General features: G+C 47.9%; 1 protein-coding gene across 1 annotated transcript; it reads right to left on the bottom strand.

The window, feature by feature from the left end:
* Positions 1 to 7,633: 7,633 nt before the first annotated feature.
* On the bottom strand, positions 7,634 to 20,840 carry PPP1R7 (protein phosphatase 1, regulatory subunit 7). Its single transcript, XM_008939979.1, has 10 exons — positions 20,762 to 20,840; positions 20,474 to 20,596; positions 16,492 to 16,547; positions 15,536 to 15,601; positions 14,763 to 14,893; positions 13,710 to 13,872; positions 10,886 to 11,002; positions 10,337 to 10,441; positions 9,669 to 9,755; positions 7,634 to 7,984 (listed from the first exon to the last, which is right to left on the bottom strand). Exons 1-10 carry the CDS (start codon positions 20,802 to 20,804, stop codon positions 7,808 to 7,810), a joined length of 1,068 nt encoding a protein of 355 aa, XP_008938227.1. The 5' UTR covers positions 20,805 to 20,840; the 3' UTR covers positions 7,634 to 7,807.
* Between the last annotated feature and the right edge of the window lie 422 nt (positions 20,841 to 21,262).

Genomic DNA, 21,262 nt, shown 5'->3' with positions numbered 1-21,262 from the left:
CGTTTGCCCTCTTTCCTTTGTGTTTATCCCAGGCCTTACCTTACCTTTGTAGAGTGCAATCAACTTTTTTTTCCTTTTAACTGCCAAAAACTCATTTAATGCTGATAGCTGACTGTGGGGAGAGCTTGAAACCATCTGAAAGGTCCGAAACGTGCTCTTTGAAGGAACAGAACGTTGAGAGGCCGTGGAGGCAGCAGAGGTGGAAGGGACTAGGACCAGACACGGCCGCCCTGGCTGGAGAGAACCCCTCCGAGCGCCCCGCTGCGCCCCATCAGTCTTCCAGTGCGTGGGGACAGACCCTGCTCCTCGCCCCCTGCCTTCCCCTGCTCGCCCTGCCCCACAGCCCAGGGCAGGAGCCAGCAGGTGAGCCAGCACACGGCAGTGTTCCTGGAGGGGACAGGTTTGGGCCAGCCCAGGTTGCTGCGGCGGCACGGGCAGGGAGAAGCCGGTGGGAAGCACAGCCCTGAGAAGCTGTAGTTCTCTGCTAGCACTGCAGCATCTAGGCACGAGCAGTAGGGTATTACACACCTATTCCTATGGCCTTCTTTCTACCTCAAAAGTCAGTACGATGGTGGCCTCTCGGTGTAAGGTGGGTAAGTAGCTGTTCCAGCTCTTGCCCTGGCATCCAGAGCAGAAGCGTGGAGGAGAAGCAGAAGGAGCCTCTAGTCTCTGAGTGGCCGTGGGAGCTCCTCTGGAGGGAAGCAGCACGGTGACCATGAGGCAGGCTGTGAGTTAGAACTGCAGGGCTGCTTGCTGAGCTGTAAGAGGGCTCAGCCCCAGGGCCATCAGTGATCCCTCGGCTGCAGAAGCTGTGAGCCAGGCTGCCAGGCTCCTGCCCTGGTGGCACTGGGGGTGGATGGTGAGCTGTGTCGAGCCCTCCCAGAGGCCTCCATCGTGTGGGCGGTAGAGGGTGACCCGTGCTCAGCACTCTGGGCCACTTGCACCTGGGTCCTGCCATGGCTTGCTCAAAGGAGGTGGTGTCCAAGCCTCTCCAGCCAGTAAGAGGAAAACCAGGCTTTGTGGAGGGAGGCAGGGAGCGAGGGGTTCCTGTGCTCCCTCCTTCCCCTGTCCCAGTCCACAGAGGTTGTAGTCTGAGCCGTTCTGCTAAGCCAGCAGCTTCCACTCTCTTGGGCAAGCAGGAGTCCCTAGCCTCTCTTCTCTAGTGCTGCTTATGGAGCAAAGGCCCAAAACATTGACAAGCTGAGCCCAGCACCCTTGCCTTTCCCCCTGCCCAGCAGGCCTGACATGCCGACGCTTCTCCTTCCTGCGCTAGCTCTTCTTGGAAGAGGCTGCTATGCAGAAGCTGAACCAAAACCTCCCAGTGCTCTCCTGAAGTTTGAGAAATGACTGAAGCAGACCACAGCCTGTTGTGGGACATTTGGCTGCCCCTGAAGAGCAGGGTGGCCTTGCCTCCAGCGTGGGAGACAGGGTGGGTCAGACAGAAGTAGGGTGACGCCCTTCCACCTGCGTCTGTCACAAAATGGTTATTACCCCTGTAGCTTAGATTTGTCCCACGTCACCAAGCCTATAGCCCCCTTCTTCCTCCTTATTCCCCCCGTGCCCTCAGCAGTTGCAGAGCTAGGCTTGAGTTACATTTGGGGCACGGCCATCCGGGCTCGTGCCTCATAGCCCAACCTCCACTCTAAAGAAGGTCATGAAGTGATTGTACCTAAAACTGTCCCCCTACCACCCTCCTTCCACAGCAGACTGTGGCATGTGTCCATTTTCTCTCTTTGACGTCTTCCATATTGTATGTTTCCATAGCAATGATCCCTTGGCCTTAACTTTGGAATTTGGAGACTATATGCAAACATGTAAAAAGGCTCATGAGTATGGATGACACTGGAATTTTATAAATTCTGAAATAAAACCTGAAACAGCTCCGAGTGTCACGGATATTATTTCTCCTGGTGGTTTGAGATCCAAGGCAGCCCTTGCTCGGCTGTAGGAGTTGCAGATTGTGTGTCTGATGTCCTTTCTGAGGTGAGTGATGCCACTTCTGTGACTGGTAGCCCTGCACAGCACCCCCCAGCTGGGGCCAAGCTGCTGCTCTCCAGTAGGTGAGATGTGTCTCAGGGTCTGCCATGCCAGGAGGTCCCATCATGACTCTGGGTTCCCCTGCTGTCCTCATGGCTCCCCTCCTCCCAGCAGCAGCTCAGCCTGTCCCACTCTGCCTGCTGCTGCTGGCAGAAGTCAATCCAGCTGTAGTTCCATCCAGCCCAGGAGGAGGCAAGAGAACAGGATGCTGGGGTGCAGCGGCACCAGCCCTTGGCCAGCCTCAGCCGAGCCCCAGGCAGCTGGAGGTGGCCCAGCCCTGGGGCACTTTCTTTGGAAAACCACCTCCCTCTGAAGCCTTTTGCTCCAGCCCCGGGTGAGGCTGGACAAACCGTCCCTCCATCACCCCTCACACAGGCACACTTGGCTGGTGCTTGGCTCTGGGATGAGGGAGGACCCTGAGGACCTTGGGAAAGGACCTGGGTAAAGGCCACCGTGCTAAGCACCACGTTGGTTGTGGTGGCAGCAGAGAAAAGCAAACCCAAGGCTAAGCAAAGGAGGTGAGGAGCCAGCAGAGGTGGGAGCAGGGACCTGCACGGGGTGATGTTCTGGAGGACAAAGTCCCGTGGCGTGTGCCAAGGTGAAGGTCACAGAGCCTTGCAGGCTGCTGCCACGGGTGCACTTGTTTGACACAAGAGGCAGCAAATCAGAGGTGGAGGTGATGAGGAAGGCCCAGGAGCAGGGAGCTGTGCTGCTGCAGGTCCTGTAGCCAGGGAACGCTCCACCCCCAGCAGCAGGACCTCCTCCACACCCCATGCTCCTGAGGGGGCTTTCTGTCTCTCTGCCCTCAGTCTGGCAAACCCTTCAGTTAAACCCAAGCAGGGCCACGTGCCCTGGGGGGGCGATGGGTGATGGTTTCCCACCACCTGTGGCTGCAGAGGTGCCTTCTGCTCGGGTGGACCCACCCCAGAGGCACCACAGATCCCCTCATCCCTCAGCATCCTGCAGTGGCCAGAGAAGTTTGTGCCCCTGATTCCCTGCTGCACTCACAGCCCCTCACCGCCCGGGTGCCTGCCCCCTGCACGGAGCTGATGGTGGCCAGGCTGGTGATGGCCTCCAGGGTGGGAACCCAGAGGCCACGGGGTGTCACAAACTAACTTGTGGACATCCAGGCAGATCTCCACCCAGTGGGTGAGTAGGGCAGAGAGGGGTGTCAGGGGCAGGCCAGCACAAAGAGGGTGATGAGGCCAAACTGCAGGGCTGGGAAGAAGAGGAGGAGCAGAGAGGGACAGGCTGAGAGGCCACAGCAGCAGTGACACCCTAGCCCAACCCTGTGGGGAGTGAGCCAACCCTCCCCCCTTCAGCACCCACGGGCTGCTCAAGGTGAGATCTCCCTCGGCTGGTCTCTTCCTCTGGGGAACTCCTGGCTCTCCACACCAGCTTTCTATCTGCCAGTGCTTCATCCCTCCCCACCCCGAGGCCTGTCCCTACCCATCTCCAGACCAAACAGCCCTTTGGACTCCAGCAGCTGATGCTCCACCACTGAGGAAGCCTGCTCTGCCAGGACCCACTCCCCTTCCTCCTTGCTGGAGAGGAGCTTATGCTTGTGCCACCAGCCCTTCAGCTTCCTGGGGCCCTGGAGCCCTCAGGTGACACAGTCTTGGAGGTGTGCCATGGCCCTGAGCCACAGTGTACCCGTGGGATAAACCACCTCCTGCATGCCGTTGGTGATTTGCTTCCCCACCACGGTGACCAGCAGCTCCTGCACCAGTTTGCTGGAGCACCCAGCTGGGCTGCACTGGTGGGAGAGCGGGGCCTTCAGCTGCCAGGTCTGGCACGTGGGGGTCCAAAGAACCTGAGCACGGTGAGGTGTCCCTGTAGCAGAGCCATGAGCAGGGGCCCCAGGCGTTGAAGCCATCTGAAGTTGCCCTGGGGAAGGAAGGGCACTTTTGGGTTCACCCAGAGCCCTCTTCTCTCTCGCCAGTGGGGACAAAAGGGCTGGCAGTGGGTGCCTCTGCTGGAGAGGGTCCCCCAGGCCCAAGCAGGGACCAGCTGCAGCAGTGAGCCCACAGCAGGCTGGCACTGCCCTGCCCCCCAGGCACCCCACAGCCCTGCCAGGGCTCCTGCTCTCTGGTGGAACTGTCCCTCCCTGCCACGGTCTCCTTGCCCGTGGAGGCAGCAGCACCCTCCTGTCTTTCAGCCCTGCGAAACCTGGAGACCCCAAGGGCTGAAGGAGATGGGGAAGCCCCCTGCTGCCCCCAAAGGCCTTGCTTGCCCCATGAAGAAGGCAGTGTAAGCAGGAGAGGTGTAGAAGGTGATGAACTGGAAGAGAAACACTTTGAAGGTGAAGTCATTGCTGTCTTTGGTGGAAGAAGAGGAGTACAGCACATCAACTGTCTCTGCTAGTCTTTGAGTCTTCTCCCCCCTCACAGCATCTGAGAGGTATTGAGCTTGTGATTTTTATTTTTTTTAATATTCTGATGCCATTTGTCCTTGCCTTCTAGGTAACTCCTTGGATGATTTGGGTGGAGTTGAGTAACACAGGCCTATGTGTTTAGCATGTACTCCCTCCATTAGGCTCATTACCCTCTTTAGGGGTGTACACTTTAATAATTTTGCCATTCATCAGGCCAAGGTCTTCACTCAAACACTCTGGCCTTCAAGATTCATATAAGAGCTGTTTGCTTCTGTTGGTTTAACCCAAACAGGACTGTCTTACCTTCACCAGACTCCCTCCTTCATCCGTTTGGCAGGCCAGCTTGGTGGATCTCCACCCCCAGAGACAGTACAAATCTCATAGTCGCAGATATCTGAACTTTTCTCCTGAAACACACTGACTTAGCCTGTATTCCTGTCCCCCAGCCTGTATTCCTGTCCCCCAGCGAGCGAGGCTGTCATCCCACAGCAGTTCAGTGGTGTTTTTGCACCAGGTGCTGTGGCTGAGCCCCAACAGCCAGCCCAACAGAAGAAGGTGTCCTGCTCATTGCCCCCCAGGAACCTGGAAGGGCAGAGAGAAGCCGCTCAGCAAAGTCTGGTGCCTGGCAGAGGGGGTTGTCTGCCCCTTCCTGTGGTGCCTTCCATCTGGGGAGCACCTCCTGGCATGGCCCCTGCTGGGGTGCAGTAGTCCAGCAGCAGGTTGGGAACCTTCAGGCCATCAGGTTGGTGATGCCCAGCTGCTGCAGCATGCTGGCTGGAGGTCTGTTTGGGCAGTGGGAACGTCTTAGGAGGAAGAAGCAGGAGCAAGGTGGCAGCCAAGCCAGGCAGGAACAGTGCCCGAGCTGTGTTGAACCCAAGAGCCTGCTCTCCAAGGGCCAGGGGAAGAGAGGATGGGGCACTGGGCAAAGTGGGAACTCGTGACTGTGAGTGGGACAAGACTGGTGACTAGGGACTGCTGGGTCCACTGGAAAGAAAGGAGGCTGCAGACTCCACCAGGGGCCCACAGCCAGCAGCTGCCCAGTCTGCTGCCTAGAATGGGAGCACTGGGGGCACTGGCCACAGTGAGCTGTCACCCCACACCTCTCCTGCAGTGGCCTGTGCAGGAGGCACTGGGGTGACTCTGTAGTGGTGACCACAAGCACATCCCACAGCACCACTGCTCCAGCATGAAGCTTATCCAGGAACTTCTTCTGACAGGTCCTGTGGAGGGTGGCAGCTCTCTCCTGCAAGTCCCCACTCCTGTGGTTGTCCTGCTGCCCGCTCATGTCCCAGGGGATGGTTTTCCACACCAGGACAAAGTCTGCAGCAAGGCAAGAGAGCATGTGCCAAGCCCATGGCTGGGAAGGGCAGCAGATCCCAGAGCCACCACGTTCCCTGCATTGCTCTCCTGCAGGACTTGGTGCTCTCACGGGGCTGAACCTTGAACAAACAGCAAGAACTTGCAGTGAACGTCCAAACCTACACAACCCTGGAACAGCTTTCACATTTAAAACACATTTCACTGCTATGCTCCTCTACAAACACTATGGACCACAGTGGAAACATCTCCCAGATATCTCCCAGATTCACTGAACAGACAGTTCCTCAAGGCTGGCACGCACAGAAATCTCTGCACTTGATGCAGACCCACTCGATTCTTCTTTCAGCCAGCACACACTGAAACACCCCCACGGGCCCAGCGTGGGCAGCAGCTGCTCCCCTGGGCCACAACTGTTGGACAAACACAGTGTCAGAGGTTTTCTAGCTGCTGGAGAGAGGAAGTTCAATTGCCAGATCAAACATGGGTGCAGCAGGACAGCAACACCACCTCACCACAGGTAATGGGAGCAGGACATGAATCACATTGTTTTCTGAGAGCAAACACCACTTGTAACAAAGCACCACCAAACCCTTACCTTGAGTTAATATATTAATATCAGCTGTATTCATTCAGTATTAATAACAACCAAATGAAGGTGCTGACAGAGAACTGAATAAGCTGGCCCCAGAACCATCTGGACTAATTCCTAAGTGCCAGAGACTTGCAAAAGCACTTGAGGGCTCCTGTGGAATGAAGCCTGCTCCAGTGGGCACTGCCAGCCTGAAGATGACAGCTGTTGCTCAGCAGAGATCCAATGACAGATAGATGTATGGTGCTGAAACAATCATCAGCTTTCACTACACCATCTTGCTGTCTCCTCCTCCATCAGTACAAAGGCCTTTAAGCCCCTTACAGAGGGCTGTGTCTTACTCCTCTCCAGTCTGAGCAGTCCAAGCATTCAGCAGTCCAAGCAGGTGGGTTTTATGGGTTTCAGTCCAAGCAGGTGGGTTTTACAGGTTTCTACCAAGGGACTTTGATGGCACTTTTAAGGTGAAGGACACATTTGAAGTCCTACTAAATCAATGGATCCCTTGAGAGTAGCTCCACTCATTTTCAATAAAAATCAGAACATCCACTAAAGCCTTTTGACTTCACTTCAGGCAGTGGAGACATTCAACATGACCATCAGGGAACTGCAGGCCACAGGCCATATACAGCACTCTCCCACTCTGGAAGAGAGGTGGAAGCAGCCTCAGCTTCAGTCCAGGGACGAGTAACATACCTCAGCATCTGCTGTGCTCTGGTCTGACAAATTTCCTGGGAAATTAGAAGGCCAACAAAGCCACAGCCACCAATAAAGTATCTGTAAGCACAGACTTACCTCCTCAAGTGGTAGCCTCATCTCATCCCTTTTAACCCCTTTTCCCATTCCCACCCTGGCCTACAGCACTAAGTATAGAAGCTCTGCCAATAGTGGCTCCATGAAGGGCTGCAATTTATTCAGGCATGTACAGCCCTACATTGCTTTCATACCTCAAGCTACTTATTCTCAATCCTCTAATGAGCCTGTAGCTGTGTCTAAAAAAACCAGGAACTGCTATGGAGAAGCTAACCTGAGTTTTACAAGGAGGTATTAGCCCTGACTGACACCTGATAACTGGCACGGGCATCTCTTTTATCAGATCCTTCCCCACATCTACTTCATCATCTCCACCTTTTCCCATTTTTACAGACCACCACTGATGCCAGACCTGGAAGGGATGTTTGCAAGGGCATTACTAACCTGAAGGTGTGTCACAGAGCCAACGAAAGTCAGCACGTGGCTGCAAGCAGCTTCAGCCTGTTGCAAACTCTTGCTGGCAAAACCTGCCCCGTCAATAACAGCCACAAGCCCAAGGGAAGTCTCTTGTTAAGATTTAATAATAACAACATCATTTCAAAAACAACGAGTGCATTGTACACAAGGTCTGGTACTCAGTGATTTCATGGACCATCTGTGGGTGTCAGAGGACTGAAGGCGTGGGGCGTGGTGAGTGGCTAAAAAGCCCAGCTGGGGGGTGTCCCCGGGCGGGGGGCTCAGAACCGCACGAAGGTGGCGTCGATCTGCCGCACGGTGGGCAGGGCCAGCATGATCTTGCGTCGGTACTGGGGGTCCTTCTGCAAGGGGTTTCTCTCCAGGTAGACAGTTTCCAAGTTTTCTGCTCCTTTCAGCTCGTCCAGATCACTCCAGCTCTCGATGAGGTTATCGTTCATCTGCAGAGCACACACAGGCACCCTCACACAACCTGACAGCCCCAGGCTAAGGGTCAGCAGGCAGCTGCCCACGTTGGCACTGCCCAGGGGGATCACTGCTGCCCAGGGGCAGCCTTGGCCCATGCCAAGGATCCACACACACAGAAGATGACCCTACATGATTCTTTTTCCCCCAGAATCTCCAAGGTGCTCTCCTGCCAGACACTCCAGGCCTGGTCCATCCCTATGCTGCCCTGGGTGGCCGGTCGAATGCTCCACCCTTCTGACAGCACATCCAGTCTAACCAGGATGCTGGGACAGACCCAGCAAGACATGCTGACACTCTCCTCTGGACGTGTCCCAGGCCATACACTGCTCATCTAAGGGCTGGAAATCTTCACGTCAAGGCTTCCTTCCATTGTGACATCTATCTTTACTCTCATGATTTCCCAGGAAACATCACAGGAGGTCCCAAACTGATGTGAAAATTGGCATTTTCCTCTCCTCTTTAAATCACAAAAACTGCTGCACTCCAGAGAAAGCACCAAGCTCTCTGATTCAGGTTCTACTCCAGCTGCCTCATTGCTGGCACTGCAGAAGAGTTCCCATGCAAGGGGATGATGCCTCAATTGCCTGGCAAGGAAGCAAAGTGTGATAGGTGGCCATATGCTGTCCAACCTAGAGACTTCAGCCACTCTCTGCTTTTGGATACAGAGGCAGCCACTACAGCTAAACTGGAAACTTTTTGCACTGTTTGCTGTGTGGCATTTAAGCAGCAATATTTTCTCCAGCAGCCTCTCCCCAGCTAGTTCAGTGAAAGAAAACTGCTTCATCACTGGGACTGCTAGTGTTCCAGCTGAAGATGGCTTTGCAGTTGAGACTAAGACTCTGAAGAAAACCTGCCAGCTCCTCCATTCTGCTACAGCTCATCACAACATTACTTCAGCCAAGTCACTTCACCTTTGGATGCCTCAGTCCCTCTGCTGGGGAGGTGGTACTAGGAAACTGTTGGAAGATTCCCACTCTGCCCAGGATTTGAAATTCTCCTTCCCTAAGCCATTAAAGGGAAGCATGACAAAAATAGGAGCAGATTTGTACACAGCTCTCACATATGGCAGGGTACTGATGCTTCAGGAGTGGGTGTCTCTGGGTATTTCCTGACCAAAGTTAGGAATGACAGTGTTTAGCTGTTTAGAGTTCCAGAAAGAAACAGAAGCAACCCTTAACAGTTATCTACCTCCCAGGACTGGGAGGCAACAAGAAGCTGGTTGGTTATCTTCCTATCTGTAATGACATAGGAACTTGGCTGTGAAGAGGCACCCTGCTCCAGTGCAGAGGTGAGGCAGTATCAGCTTCCCTCTTACACTGCCATGCTCATGTAAAGGGGATCTGGAAAAATAGGACACAGCAGGGCTGTTTCATAACCACCACAAGCATGAAGACAGGGCCTATCTCCTAGGTAGAGACAGGCTCCTTAGCACTAAGCAAAGCCCTGCAAAGGATCTTTTAAGTGTAACTCTTTCCTTGGGGGAAACCATCACATACCCTATTCATGCAGACTGTCAAGAGCTTAAAGCTGGTCACCAGAACAAGAAGGGTTTACTCCAAGGCATACACATGTAGCACCCTGCCACTGCTGCCCAGGAGAAGGGTTTCTTTCACTGTTTTACAGACATTTCAGGGAACAGCTCCAGCATGTGCTCACCCAGAATTCCTGCAGCTCTGTTAGGTGACTGATATTTTCAATCTTCTTGATTCTGTTGGATGCAATGTCCAGCATTGTGAGTTTGTCCTAGACGAACAAACACAAATCCATTAGACCAAATTTCCTTTCATCTTCTCTCTCCCACTTTTTTTCAAGCCCAGAGTTGGAAACCATCAGAAGCAAAGACACTATTGGCAGCTGCTTACATGCAGCACAAAAACTCTGTCTAAATATATCAAGGAAGATTATTTTTAATTAGGCTAGGTTATTTACCTCCCAGAAGCCATGTATGTGACAAAAAAGGAATTACTGGCCTGATGGCAACTGCCAGCCAAGGGCTCCTAAAAAGTAAGCTTTCCTTGTACTACATTAAGTACCCATCTGTATTTTTGTTGCTAAAGATCAGTCAGACTGCTGGATTAACCACATCTTGTGCTTTCCCCTCCCCAGGTCACGACAACAATTTGCTCCAGGAGACCTGGAGGAGTTTCATCCATGCAACAAATTTTAACGTGACAAATACTTGGATCTTTGTGGTCTCTTCAAGGGACTAAGGACCCTACATGTAACGGAGGAAGCTGAGGAAGAAAAGCTTCCAGCAAGGCACAGGCACTAAGAGGAGCAGTTTGGGGCAACAGCTGTATCAGAGGTAGCAAGAGCCTGCTCACATTGTTCTCCAGCCCCTCGATGACTTCGATGCCGTTGTGGCTGAGGTACAGCTCGCGCAGGTTCACCAGGCTCTGCAGCCCCTCAATCTTGGTCAGGCGGTTATTCTGAAAGGGTAACAGCTGCTCACATCCACTCCAAACACACCAAACCCCACGTCACTCCTCTGTGAAACATCTCCTCGGGTCCATGCTGATCCCACGAGCTCAGCTCGTTTGGTACCACCAACGCACAAGCAAGTTCCACGGGAGCAAGTCTCCTGGTTTAAAGAATCAGGCTCTGACCTCCCCACCAAAAGCTGTAGCCTGAAAGTTTTCCACTTGGTGTCTTTAGAAACAACAGGCCTACACATGAAGAGCATATATTTTGTAGGTGTTTTTTAATGGAAGGGTCAGCACAGGAGTTACAACACTTCAACCCCACTATGCTCTGCTGTAGGTAACTCTGCAGGTCCTGGACAAGACATGCTGATTCAGAAAGAGCTTATCATAAATTCGAGGTGGTTCCTGTAACCAAGGCTGTTCAAACTGTAACAGCACAAAGTACAATACCTGTATACTGAGCACAGTCAAGTTTGTCAGTGCATCCAAGTTCTGGAGCTTGGTGATCTTATTCTTTCCAAGGAACAGACTGTCAAGATTAGCCAAGGTGTCAATGTTTTCAATTGTCTACAAAATGACAAAAGGGCAGTGTTATTGCTGTGGTGCAAAACTCCAACCTGTAGGTTTAGCCTGGTATTTTATAGCCTTGACCCATGGAGCTGCACTCCTGAGAAACACAAGCCTACCAACTCCCCAGACACGGCGTGCACGAGGCAGGGCCTCCCCTGTGACCCAAGAGCAGAGCTAAGTGCAGGACTCTGTGCAGTGACAAGAGAACCTCATCCTGTGTGACAGCTGGCTTGTGTCACTACTGTCCACTGCTTTCCAGCAAAGGTCACGTTGCTTTGTCCTGGCTGTTCCCTCCACTGTCTAGGCAGCAAGATCAGAGAATAAGAAGGCTCAGGGAACACTGAAAGCGACATTCTCTGGGCTGTGAGGTACATCCAGGGCAGGAGATGCTCATTTGTGAAGCAAGAAAAATATGCCACTAGTGAATGGAAAGAGAATCTGGGAGGAGAAAATACAATCTGCAGATTTAGTCCTGACCATCAGTGACTGAATAACACAATTTGAGGCAAGCTGTTCAGCTTCTCTGCACAAGTTCCCCTGTCATAAGCAAGGTTAACAAGTCTCATGGGTGTATGTGTTAATGCATATTACTGGCTGTATATTCATGCTACTGGCAGAACACACAGAGCAGTTGAAGTTAGTTATGGCCATGTTTTAAATATACATGCTACTGGCAGAACATATACACTATACCAGTTTAAGTCCTGAGCTCAGCCTTCTGTGGGAGAAAGTAAGAATCTCTGTGAGGCATCAAGAACCATACTCTTTATTTACAAAGCAAGGGGCAGCAGAAGGCATGAACAGAAGAGAGAAAAAGAAGGCAAGTAAAGGGGGAAATGTTTGGCTTAGAAAAGGCTCCTGCAAACACAAGGAAAGAACACACTTCTTTTTCTCAGGGGAAATTATCTCAATTCAAAAACAGGTGCTGTTAAAAGAGACAAGAACTTTTATAAAAGGACTTCAGCTCACAGAGTAACAGTAATATGGATATAGGATAGAAGCTTTTCAATTTCTACGTCATTATTGCCAACAGATTCAAGTTAAGGTGTTCATCATCTCAGGTTTGGATTCATCCTCCTCCTAGCCTGGGGACTTAACCCTGTTTTAATCTTGCAAGAAAATGATAGATTTGTTGCTCACTGGTTCCTCCTCAGGGCTGGGGGAGCTAATACTTGTAACTCTCAGGATACTGAGAAGAAACAGTCAGGAGAAAAAAAAGCTACTTAGTTACAAAAAAGGCACACTTAAGCAAGAGTATGAAACAGATGGACATGAGTTTGAAAAACCTAAGGAGCAAAAAGTGCTTGCCTTAGAGTTGCCTCAGTCCAGCGTTGGCAAAAGAGCCATGAAATGTGTCAGCTCAAGCATGAAGTTCTGCTTCCCCACCACCCAGACAGAATGAACAGAACTGCAAGGGCTTGGTAGGTGATGATGAACTCCAGGATAAGGGCACTCCAAAAGGCTAGAGGGTGCACCAAAATGCCAAGAATGCTGCCTGAACAGACAGTCCAGACTCTAGGCTTTTACACTAAAGAGTTAAGGATATGCCCACCTGTAAAGCACAGAGCCAGGCCACCCTGCAAACAGAAAACTATTAGAAGAATTCTAGGTGCCCTCAAATAACAAGCAATGTATTTCTTCATGCCTAGCTTAGGCACAGGAGCACTCCAGTAAAGCAACTAGAAGCACTTCTGTTTGAAGAAGCCAGAATAGAATTAACAAGTAAACAGAAAAAAAAAAAACACTAAAAATAAAGTAAATTTCAGTAGCTAAGGTATAGAATTAACAAGTAAACAGAAAAAAAACCACTAAAAATAAAGTAAATTTAAGTAGCTAAGGTGCTTCCACAGGACTTCAAACACAGAGGACAAACAGTTTTTTTCCTAATTTGCTCTCTCAGCATAACAATTTTTCAGCTCTTGTAAATGGAGAGCACCAACTTAAGACAATTTTCAGACTGAAATGCACTCCTCTGTTACAAGTATTTTCTAAAGTCTATAACTGAAAAATTCTAACAAATTAATAGTTTACTTTGCATGTTTCTAAGTCTTTTGTGCCACGTGTTTCACCAGTTCTCTTACAAACTGGGCATAATGTAGAAAAGCAAACCTTAAGGACAGTGCTTCCCTTTAAGTAGCACAGATTTCAAATCACCTAAGCTGAAAAAGTCACAAACTGCACAATCCAAAACCTAAAGCAATCAGTAGTACACTACCAGGTTTTTGAGGCACTTCAGAGCAAAGCCTCAAGAAAATCTTTTTCCTGAGAGAGAAGGATTGACATAGCAGGTTATCAATCACACATACAAATCAAACTAGAAATAAATTTGCATTCAACAGTTTTATCAACACAGTTCCAGCCTCTAGGAAGGCAAGAGAAAACAATAATTCCTAGCACTGATAGGCTTGGCTCTCTAGCAGAAGGAAACCATAACCTGCAAAAGGGAATACACAGGGGATGCACCAGTTCATTAAAAAGAGAAGTCATAAACAGTAATTTAGTAGCCAGGCACTACAAGCATACATAATTAAAGGCTCCAGCATGTGCAGCAGCAAGCAATTACACATTAAATGACTGCAACCAAAAAAGAGATAAAAAGAACAAAACAGCAAGCAAAAGCCAATGAAATGCACTTCCAAAAAGGGCTAATCCCAAGCCAAAGAGCTCAACAAACTCCAGCTAACATCTTGTAAAGAAAGCCTACCCGAATTCGATTGGATCCCAACTCTAACATCTGCAGCATCTGCAAGTTGCCCAAATTCTCAATTTTGCTGATTTTGTTGTTGACAAGGAAGAGCTTTTTAAGTTGGGTAAGCTGATCTAGTCCTTCAATGTGCCGCAGGACGTTAAAGGAGATGTCCAGGATCCTGAAGTAAAATGAAATAAAGGTCTCTTCAGTCCATCAGGCATGGATGATTCTGGAAGAGGCACTTGTAAATGGGTGGGGAACCTCACTATCTGCAGAGATCAAGCACTTTGCTACATCTTGAAGCTGAAGTCTAATTTCTTTTTCCCAGAAATGACAACAAATATAACTTTCAAAATGCTTCTACATTGTTTTAGAGAAAAAAAACCAACAAAACAAAACCCACAACATCTGTCCCATGCAGAAGAGAGACATTTTGCTCAGCCATGGAGCTGCCACTGTTGGAGACAGCCAATCTTCAGTGCTGTCTATCCCTTGGGAAAGGTATGTGCCTACAAAGTCTGCCTCTGACAGAACAGTGTCAAGACCTCCCAGAACCATCAAGCAGTTAGGACTGTGAGAAGTAGGTCAGTCCTCCTCAACCCCATGGGAACAGTTTCATAACCTATCTCCAAAGTGATCATAGACAAGCACCAGAAAACTGGGAAGAGCACTGCTCCTTTCACAACACCCTCCAAAAAAAACCCCTAATCTCACCTGAAATCTTGTCATTTTTTTCAAGAATAGAAACCTGCTGTACAGAACTCTTGCTGCCAAGAGTGAGGGTTGCCTGAGTACTTCCTCACCTGCAGAGAAACTACAGCCACCTGCCATCCCCCCTGCCTCACACAGCACACACTCCACCTCCAGCTGACTGCCCCTGCTGAGCTTCAGGAAAAGGAAATGGGTTTACTTCACAGGTTAGATATCAATGGGGAACAGTGCTCCACAGAGCACCCAAATGACACATGAGTAATGCCTGGGTGATGAACACTGGAATAAATACAGCAGGAGTATTCAGTGAGTGGCAACCCACCCCCAACCTAATCCTGGCGACTCCCCCAGACTCACTCAAGATCCACCAGAGACTCCAAGTTCTCAATCTTCCGAATCTGATTGTCATAGAGATCCAGTTCCCTCAAGGTCTGCAGCTGCTCCAGGTTCTCAATGCACTTAATCAAATTCTGACGGAGACACAGGGTCTAACAGTTGGGGAGAAGTTAAAAAACAAGCAGGAAAATAAATAGGAATAACAGCATGTCATGCCTTTTGGCATACAGCCAAAAAGGTTGTTGGGTTTTTTTTTCCCCTCTATTAAGTTTTGTTAGTTTTTTTGTTTGTTGTGGGTTGGTTTTTCTTTCAAGTAGAATCTTTTCTTTTCATTTCAACTCTACAGAGGAAATAATTTTAACATGAAGATGGTCAGAGAATGTTAACAGCAGCCCAGAGGAGCTATGGAATCTCCATCCTTGTCAATACTCAGTAGCTTGACTAGAGAAGGCCTTAAGCAACGTGCTCTAACTCAGCCTGCTTTAAGCAGGTGTTTGGAAAGGTCCTCCATAGGTCCCTAGTAATCTACAGCATTCTGTGTGAAGCTTGCTGTGCAAGTGCAGAATTTCTCTCTTAGGATAAGCCCTGATGTGTTGTCTCACTTCCAAAACTAACTTGCAAAATCCCAGGATTTTTATGACTACTTGACAAAGGGGCAAGCACCACCTCCTTCAGTTAAATGTGAAGTCATTAGGATCTCAGCCAAAATGTCACTCCTCTATCTGTCCTCTTACAGGTTAGATATGCAAAATCTCCAGCTCCAAAAGGCATTCTCTATTCCTTAGAAGTGCTACCTTCACTTTCTTGAGGACCTCAAATCCTTCAATCTTCCCAATTCGGAAATGATTCAAGTCAACATCCTGAAAGAGAAATAGAAAGATCAGTATAGTCTTAAAAAAAAAAAAAGTGTAGTTCATTAAAATTTCCCAGTGAAGAGCTTGTGAAAATTGGGTTTGCTAACTGGTTTTAACAGAATGGACAAAGCACATGGCCCAAGCTTGTCAGCTGCACACACAGCACCTGCAAAAAGGCAACTGCCCTCTCCTAAGTCTGAGCATTGTTTCACCAAAATTAAAAGTCTTTTGCAGTGAATTCTGAATTTCTTGAGACAGACGAATTCTGCTGTCTAGCACACATCAAGTGCTGAATAAAATTCCCTTAATTTACTAGGGCTTAACACTTTGCTATTTCCAGTTCCAGGCCTCAGGTGAACAGGAGCCACTCAGTTAAATAATTCAGTGGTTCCAGGAACGTTAACTGTGCAGTAGCACTCAGCTGATCCACTTCACATCTCTGCTGTCAAGTCCCAGATGTTCTCATTCTGCAGGTCAGACAGTCAAGAAGACACAGAGTACTTCACCACCACAGCTCCAATATTCTCCAGCTAACAGGCTCATGAGGCTGCTGGCATCAATGCACAAGGCCAGTTAAGTAGCTGTGCCTACTGCAAATCATGAGTCTTGCAGCAGCAATCAGTTCATGAAGAGATATTCCCACAAAAGCTCACAGTAATGCCTGCAGCACAGCCCTGCTTTCAGGGCCTCCATGCTTAATTTTAAATTCTAAGCTACTAACAAAACGTTTCAGATCATGATCAAGAATAAAACACCTCAACTTCCAGTCTAAAGGCTCTGAATAAATTCAGGGGAAGGTGATCGTAACCAAGACTTAGATCTTTTAACCCAATTTCAATACTCACTTTTGCCTACCTTTTCCTCCCACTGTATAAAGGATAAAAGTCTGCCTTTACCTCAGCTTCTGGGTCCAGGCTAATTGTCTCCATGTCCACTGGTGTCTCTGCTTCCCCTGCAGGAGAAGCAAACAGTTTGTATAAACTTCTGCTACCTGAGAGCTAAAGGCAAGATAAAAATGGCTAAACGTGCAGAGAGACTAAGGGAGCAAATGCTCCTCAGAAAGAGAAACACATGAGATGCACAGTTCAGATACTCTCCAGCATTAAAAATACACTTCACCTATTTGGCTTTCATCGTGACAGCTAGTTGAGAAAAAAAACAAAAAAGCTTTCTTAATCACAGGATTTCATGCCTAGATGCAAAAGACAGAAAGAACAGCACCCTCCCCAGCCTGCCTGTGTGGCTGCTGACTGACCTGGCCAGGATTGCTTTTCTTTACACTTAGGGCCATTATCCCTCTGAAGATAGATGACTCAAAATTGTCTGTGCACCTCCTCCAACCTCAAATAACATAGCAAATAAGGAATCTAAAGTGTCTAGTGATAACGCCAGGAACGACAAAGCATCTCAGCAATCCCACCCTCCAGCTTTTTCTTCACAAATACTCTCAGTTTATGTCAATGCTGCATATACTTCTGCACAGAGCTCCCTTCTTCTGTTTGACTGAACTCATTAATATGCTCCAAATGTTGTTTATCACACTGTTTCTTGGGAAATGCCTTTATAGCTCTGGAAAATAGGCCGACATTTGCTGTGCTGCTGTCACAGCACAAGAGGGAGCAAAGTTTCCTGGAGAAATCCATGCTGGATAATTCATGCCTGCTGATTCCCCTCTGCTGAAGATGGTGTACTGGCTGCAGCAGCTTCCAAAGTCTAATCTGACTTTGCAAAACAGACAGACAACGTGCAACCCCTTTCCACTTTGTGTGTGTCACTTCTCTCTACACTCCCAAAAAACAAAAGGGAAGCTTTAATTACAGTTAAATCCAAAGGCTTTGAATTAACTCCTGAATTACTGCAAGCTCATTTCCCTCACCTAGAAGTAATGACTATTTTTATAGCCCAGCACAGTTACAACACCCTTGTAACTGCCAAATGTCCCCTATACTTAGTGTTTTTCCTGCTTACTGATGCTTGGCACTTCAGGTGATATTGGAAGGATGAACAGTACAAGCATTACAATCTTTAATACTGACATCAAATTCCAAGGTTTTGATAGCTTCATCCACCATCATTTAACTTGCTTATTTGGGCTACTGCTTGAATTTTCTTGCTGTTCCTCTAGATGAGGAGCCATGCACTTCAGCAGGGGAGTGGGATACCCTAACCCTGCTGCTACCAAGGATCTATCTCTCTGACCTATTTCTAGGCAGCAAAAGCTCCAAGCACAAAGCACTCCAAGCCAAACAAGCACCATGGCTGAGTTTACAGGAAACAGGAACACAGCCTGAGTTTGGAACAACAGTTATTTGAGATATCACATAAAAACCCAAACCACTTCCCTCGTTCTAAGTTGTACTAGCAGTAAGTTAGTGCTTGTGGTGAAGGAATTTCTCCTTCAGGTTGTCCAACAGTGAAGCCAGTCATGCACTCAGGAAAGAAAAAATTCTTCAACAATGATAAAAAACTTCAAATAAAAAAATTCTTCAACCTTGTTTGGCTGTCAGGCTTCTCTATAAAATTGTGTTTCATTACAGACCATTTATACACATTTTGTTTTGACAAGGTGTTAAATACTCTGCTCTGGGATTGGTCACAGGTATTTTTGTCATATGGCTTTGAGTAACCAGTCCTGCTAGAGTCAGTGTGAGAGGGGGAAAAAAAGCCCTCAACTCCAAAGGCACAAAACCAAGTCACACAGGCTCTGTGTATCAAATTCACTGAAATAAAAGCAGTTTAAAACTGAGCACAGAGGGACTCGCATCTATGCAATAATCCAGCTCTCAAAGTTTATGGGCTGTGTATAAAACACTCTCCCCACAGCAGTCAGAGTGAGGTGTGCACACTGCTAACACTGATCAATCAGTATTGGGAGGAGAATGCCAAAATACATTTCCTCTCAAAGAAAGAGAAAGGAAAATTTACAGTCCTATCATTTGCCAACCAATGTTTTATTGATGAACAAAGTGGACGTGACACACCCTGAGCTGACCTTTCAACCATTCAGTTCACAAACAGAACTGTAACTCCACTTCACTATGCAAACAGTGCTTCAGTCCCTAAATTTAAATGCAGCAGGTTTCTCAAGGGGAAAAACCACTGCTCTGGCTGGGAAGTTACTTAAGTGAATTTTTGTGTAACTCATGCCTGCAAGCTACAGAGCTTTGCAGATGTAGGGTAAAAAAAAAACATCATGCAGGAAATCCAAATGGTGCAACATGGAACCTGAGCTACCAACTTATGTAAGTCTACAGTACCACAAGCAACTAAAAGCCTACCTACACTCCTTAATCACATATGCATGAAAAACACTATAAATAGCTAAGCTACAAGCTTTCTAGACAGAGGTGCTACTCCTCAGAGAATCAGCTAAATGATGGATTTGAAACTTCAGCTACCTGAGCTCTACCTGTGATCTTCTGAGAAAAATGGGGAAAACTCTTCACTTTCCTTTCAGCTGAGGAACTCAAAGCTGGCTGCAGAAAACTCAAAACATTCTAAAATTACTCCTCTGGTTGGTTTCTGCACTAGTGGAAGTTTTCTGAACCCTAAGAGCTTGGAAGAAGTACCAATACAGTCATTTCATCAAATAGTATCCAATGTAATTCAGTAATTACTGCTTTTTTTCTTGCTTTCACTGGATTAAAAGTATGTCACTTGAGGTATTCTCTCTAATATTGTAACTCCCAGGGGAAAAAATACACAAAATATAACCTCAAACACATAGCTAAGCTACACCAACTGAATGAACTCTCAATGTCACACCCATGCAAAGGAAAACTGTGGCTTACTGGTCTGTGCAGTTGTATTAACCACACAGTGCTTGGAAAGTACAATTTGTGAGGCTTTTACAGACATCACCACATTTCCTGATTAATATATAAGCTTTTTTTATGATCACCAATGAATTAGACCTAGATAGAATTCATTTAGTCAGGAGATGAGATTTTAAATTCTCACAGTAATTTACTAGTTTGGAAAATACTTTTGCAAATTCTAATGGGCAAGGTTAAGATTAGGAGGGATCTGTAGCAGATGCACAGTCAGAACTGATTAAAACCTGCTGCAGACAATTTGCTGTATTATTTTACTTCCATTTCCAGAGCAGCAACAATCACACAAACATCTCTATCAAAAGGATGCTATTACACATCAGATTGTGAGCTAGCACCAAAAGCCCAGATGCTATTGCCATACAGGGTCTTCAGAAATGGAGCTGCTCTGACAAATTCTATGCATGCTGCTGAGAAGAAAACCCTTCCATCAAACAAACACAGGCTTAAAAAAAGTCCATCAACATTTCTACCCACATTGTAATACAAACAGTAAAAACAGCAGCAAAAACTTAAAAGTCCAGAGAACTCAAAGAGATCAAATTTTGATACGTCTTAGAATTCTTAGATTAAAAAATAAAATGACAGCCTCCTTCAATCTATCTAGAAACAGCTGCCTTTGCCTTCCAAAGAAATCTGGCAACCTTTTAGGTAAAAAACTATATACATTAAAGCAAAATTAGGAAAAGCTGCTTATATTTATTTCTAATGAATGTTCCCAGCATCCTTCCACAGAAAGTTACTGTGGTTGCACATAGTATAAAGAAAGGTGTTTTGCATTCTGATGTTAAAGATTTCAAAGAGAAATGTGGATGGATAATTAACTGAGAAAAAAACCCAAAGGCTTTTTTTAGTCCATAAAAAGGAGGAAGGTGTATTTTAGCCACGATAACACTCATTTATTTTTTAAAAAGACTGCCCTAGGACAAATCCACACTGTTCACCAACGTGGCTACACCCATCACACACAGGGCCAGAAGCAATGCTGCCGTGTGCACTGCCAGGACCACAGCTCCCCAGAGGATCCTTCGGGCTGGCGAGGTACCTGCAGAGCTCTCCCCGTTCTGCTCATCCCTCAGGCTCTGCTGGCTGAGGTCTGTCACCAGGCGCACCGCCTGCCTCTTCCCTTCTTCATCTCCAGACTCCTCCGACTCAATCCGCTTATCCACTGCGGGAGACACAGAGGCACAATCAGGCTGGCTTTCAGGGGGGGGGGGGGGCAAGAAACAGCAAGCAGATACAATCACCAGGATTCACATAGACCACTATGCAGTTAGTAGAAATCCTAAGTTAACTAAATTAAAGGTTTAGTCTTAAATAAAAGGCCTCTTACCCCTTGTTTCTACTTTGATTTTGGATGCACTTTTTCCTCCCATCACATCTTCCTAAAACCAACAATCTGGGAAGAAGACTGGAGGAAAAAGGAAATTTCTTAGATCAATGAAGTGCAATTCCAAAGATTATGGAAATGGAATTAGAACTATTACATTTTATAAGGTTTTAGGGAAAAAAAAAAAAAATCAGTATCATGTACACTAGTACCAATGACACGAAGAAGGCATTAAAAAAAAAAATCAATTCAAAGATCCCCTCTTGCCCGTAAAGGCAACCGTATGCCCGGCACAACCTCCGAGATCCCTTAACCGGTCACAAGCCCGGTGGCCACCCCGGCCCCGGGGACCTGAGGCTCCTCCTCGCCCCCCTCTCAGTATCTGCTCTCCTTTCACGGGGCGACTGAGGGAAAGAACGTCATGCCAGGGGGCTACTTGCTTATCATGGCTATTTCTCACGTCACGGTCACCGATCCAAACCCCCTTCCTCCACCTCTCCAGGG

This window comes from Merops nubicus, unplaced genomic scaffold (assembly GCF_000691845.1).
Source record: "Merops nubicus isolate BGI_N331 unplaced genomic scaffold, ASM69184v1 scaffold8195, whole genome shotgun sequence".
NCBI classification, from domain to species: Eukaryota; Metazoa; Chordata; class Aves; order Coraciiformes; family Meropidae; genus Merops; species Merops nubicus.
The sequence above is the reverse complement of the archived record's forward strand: the minus strand, read 5'-3'. Positions and strand labels throughout refer to the sequence as shown.

Excerpts from the sequence above, each read along its gene's own strand:
- PPP1R7 (XM_008939979.1), bottom strand. The coding sequence starts at position 20,804 with ATGGGAGGAAAAAGTGCATCCAAAATCAAAGTAGAAACAAGGG. Across the intron at positions 11,003-13,709 it reads TGGGATCCAATCGAATTCGG|ACAATTGAAAACATTGACAC; the intron begins GTAGGCTTTCTT and ends GTCATTTTGTAG. Across the intron at positions 10,442-10,885 it reads TGACTGTGCTCAGTATACAG|AATAACCGCCTGACCAAGAT; the intron begins GTATTGTACTTT and ends TTACCCTTTCAG.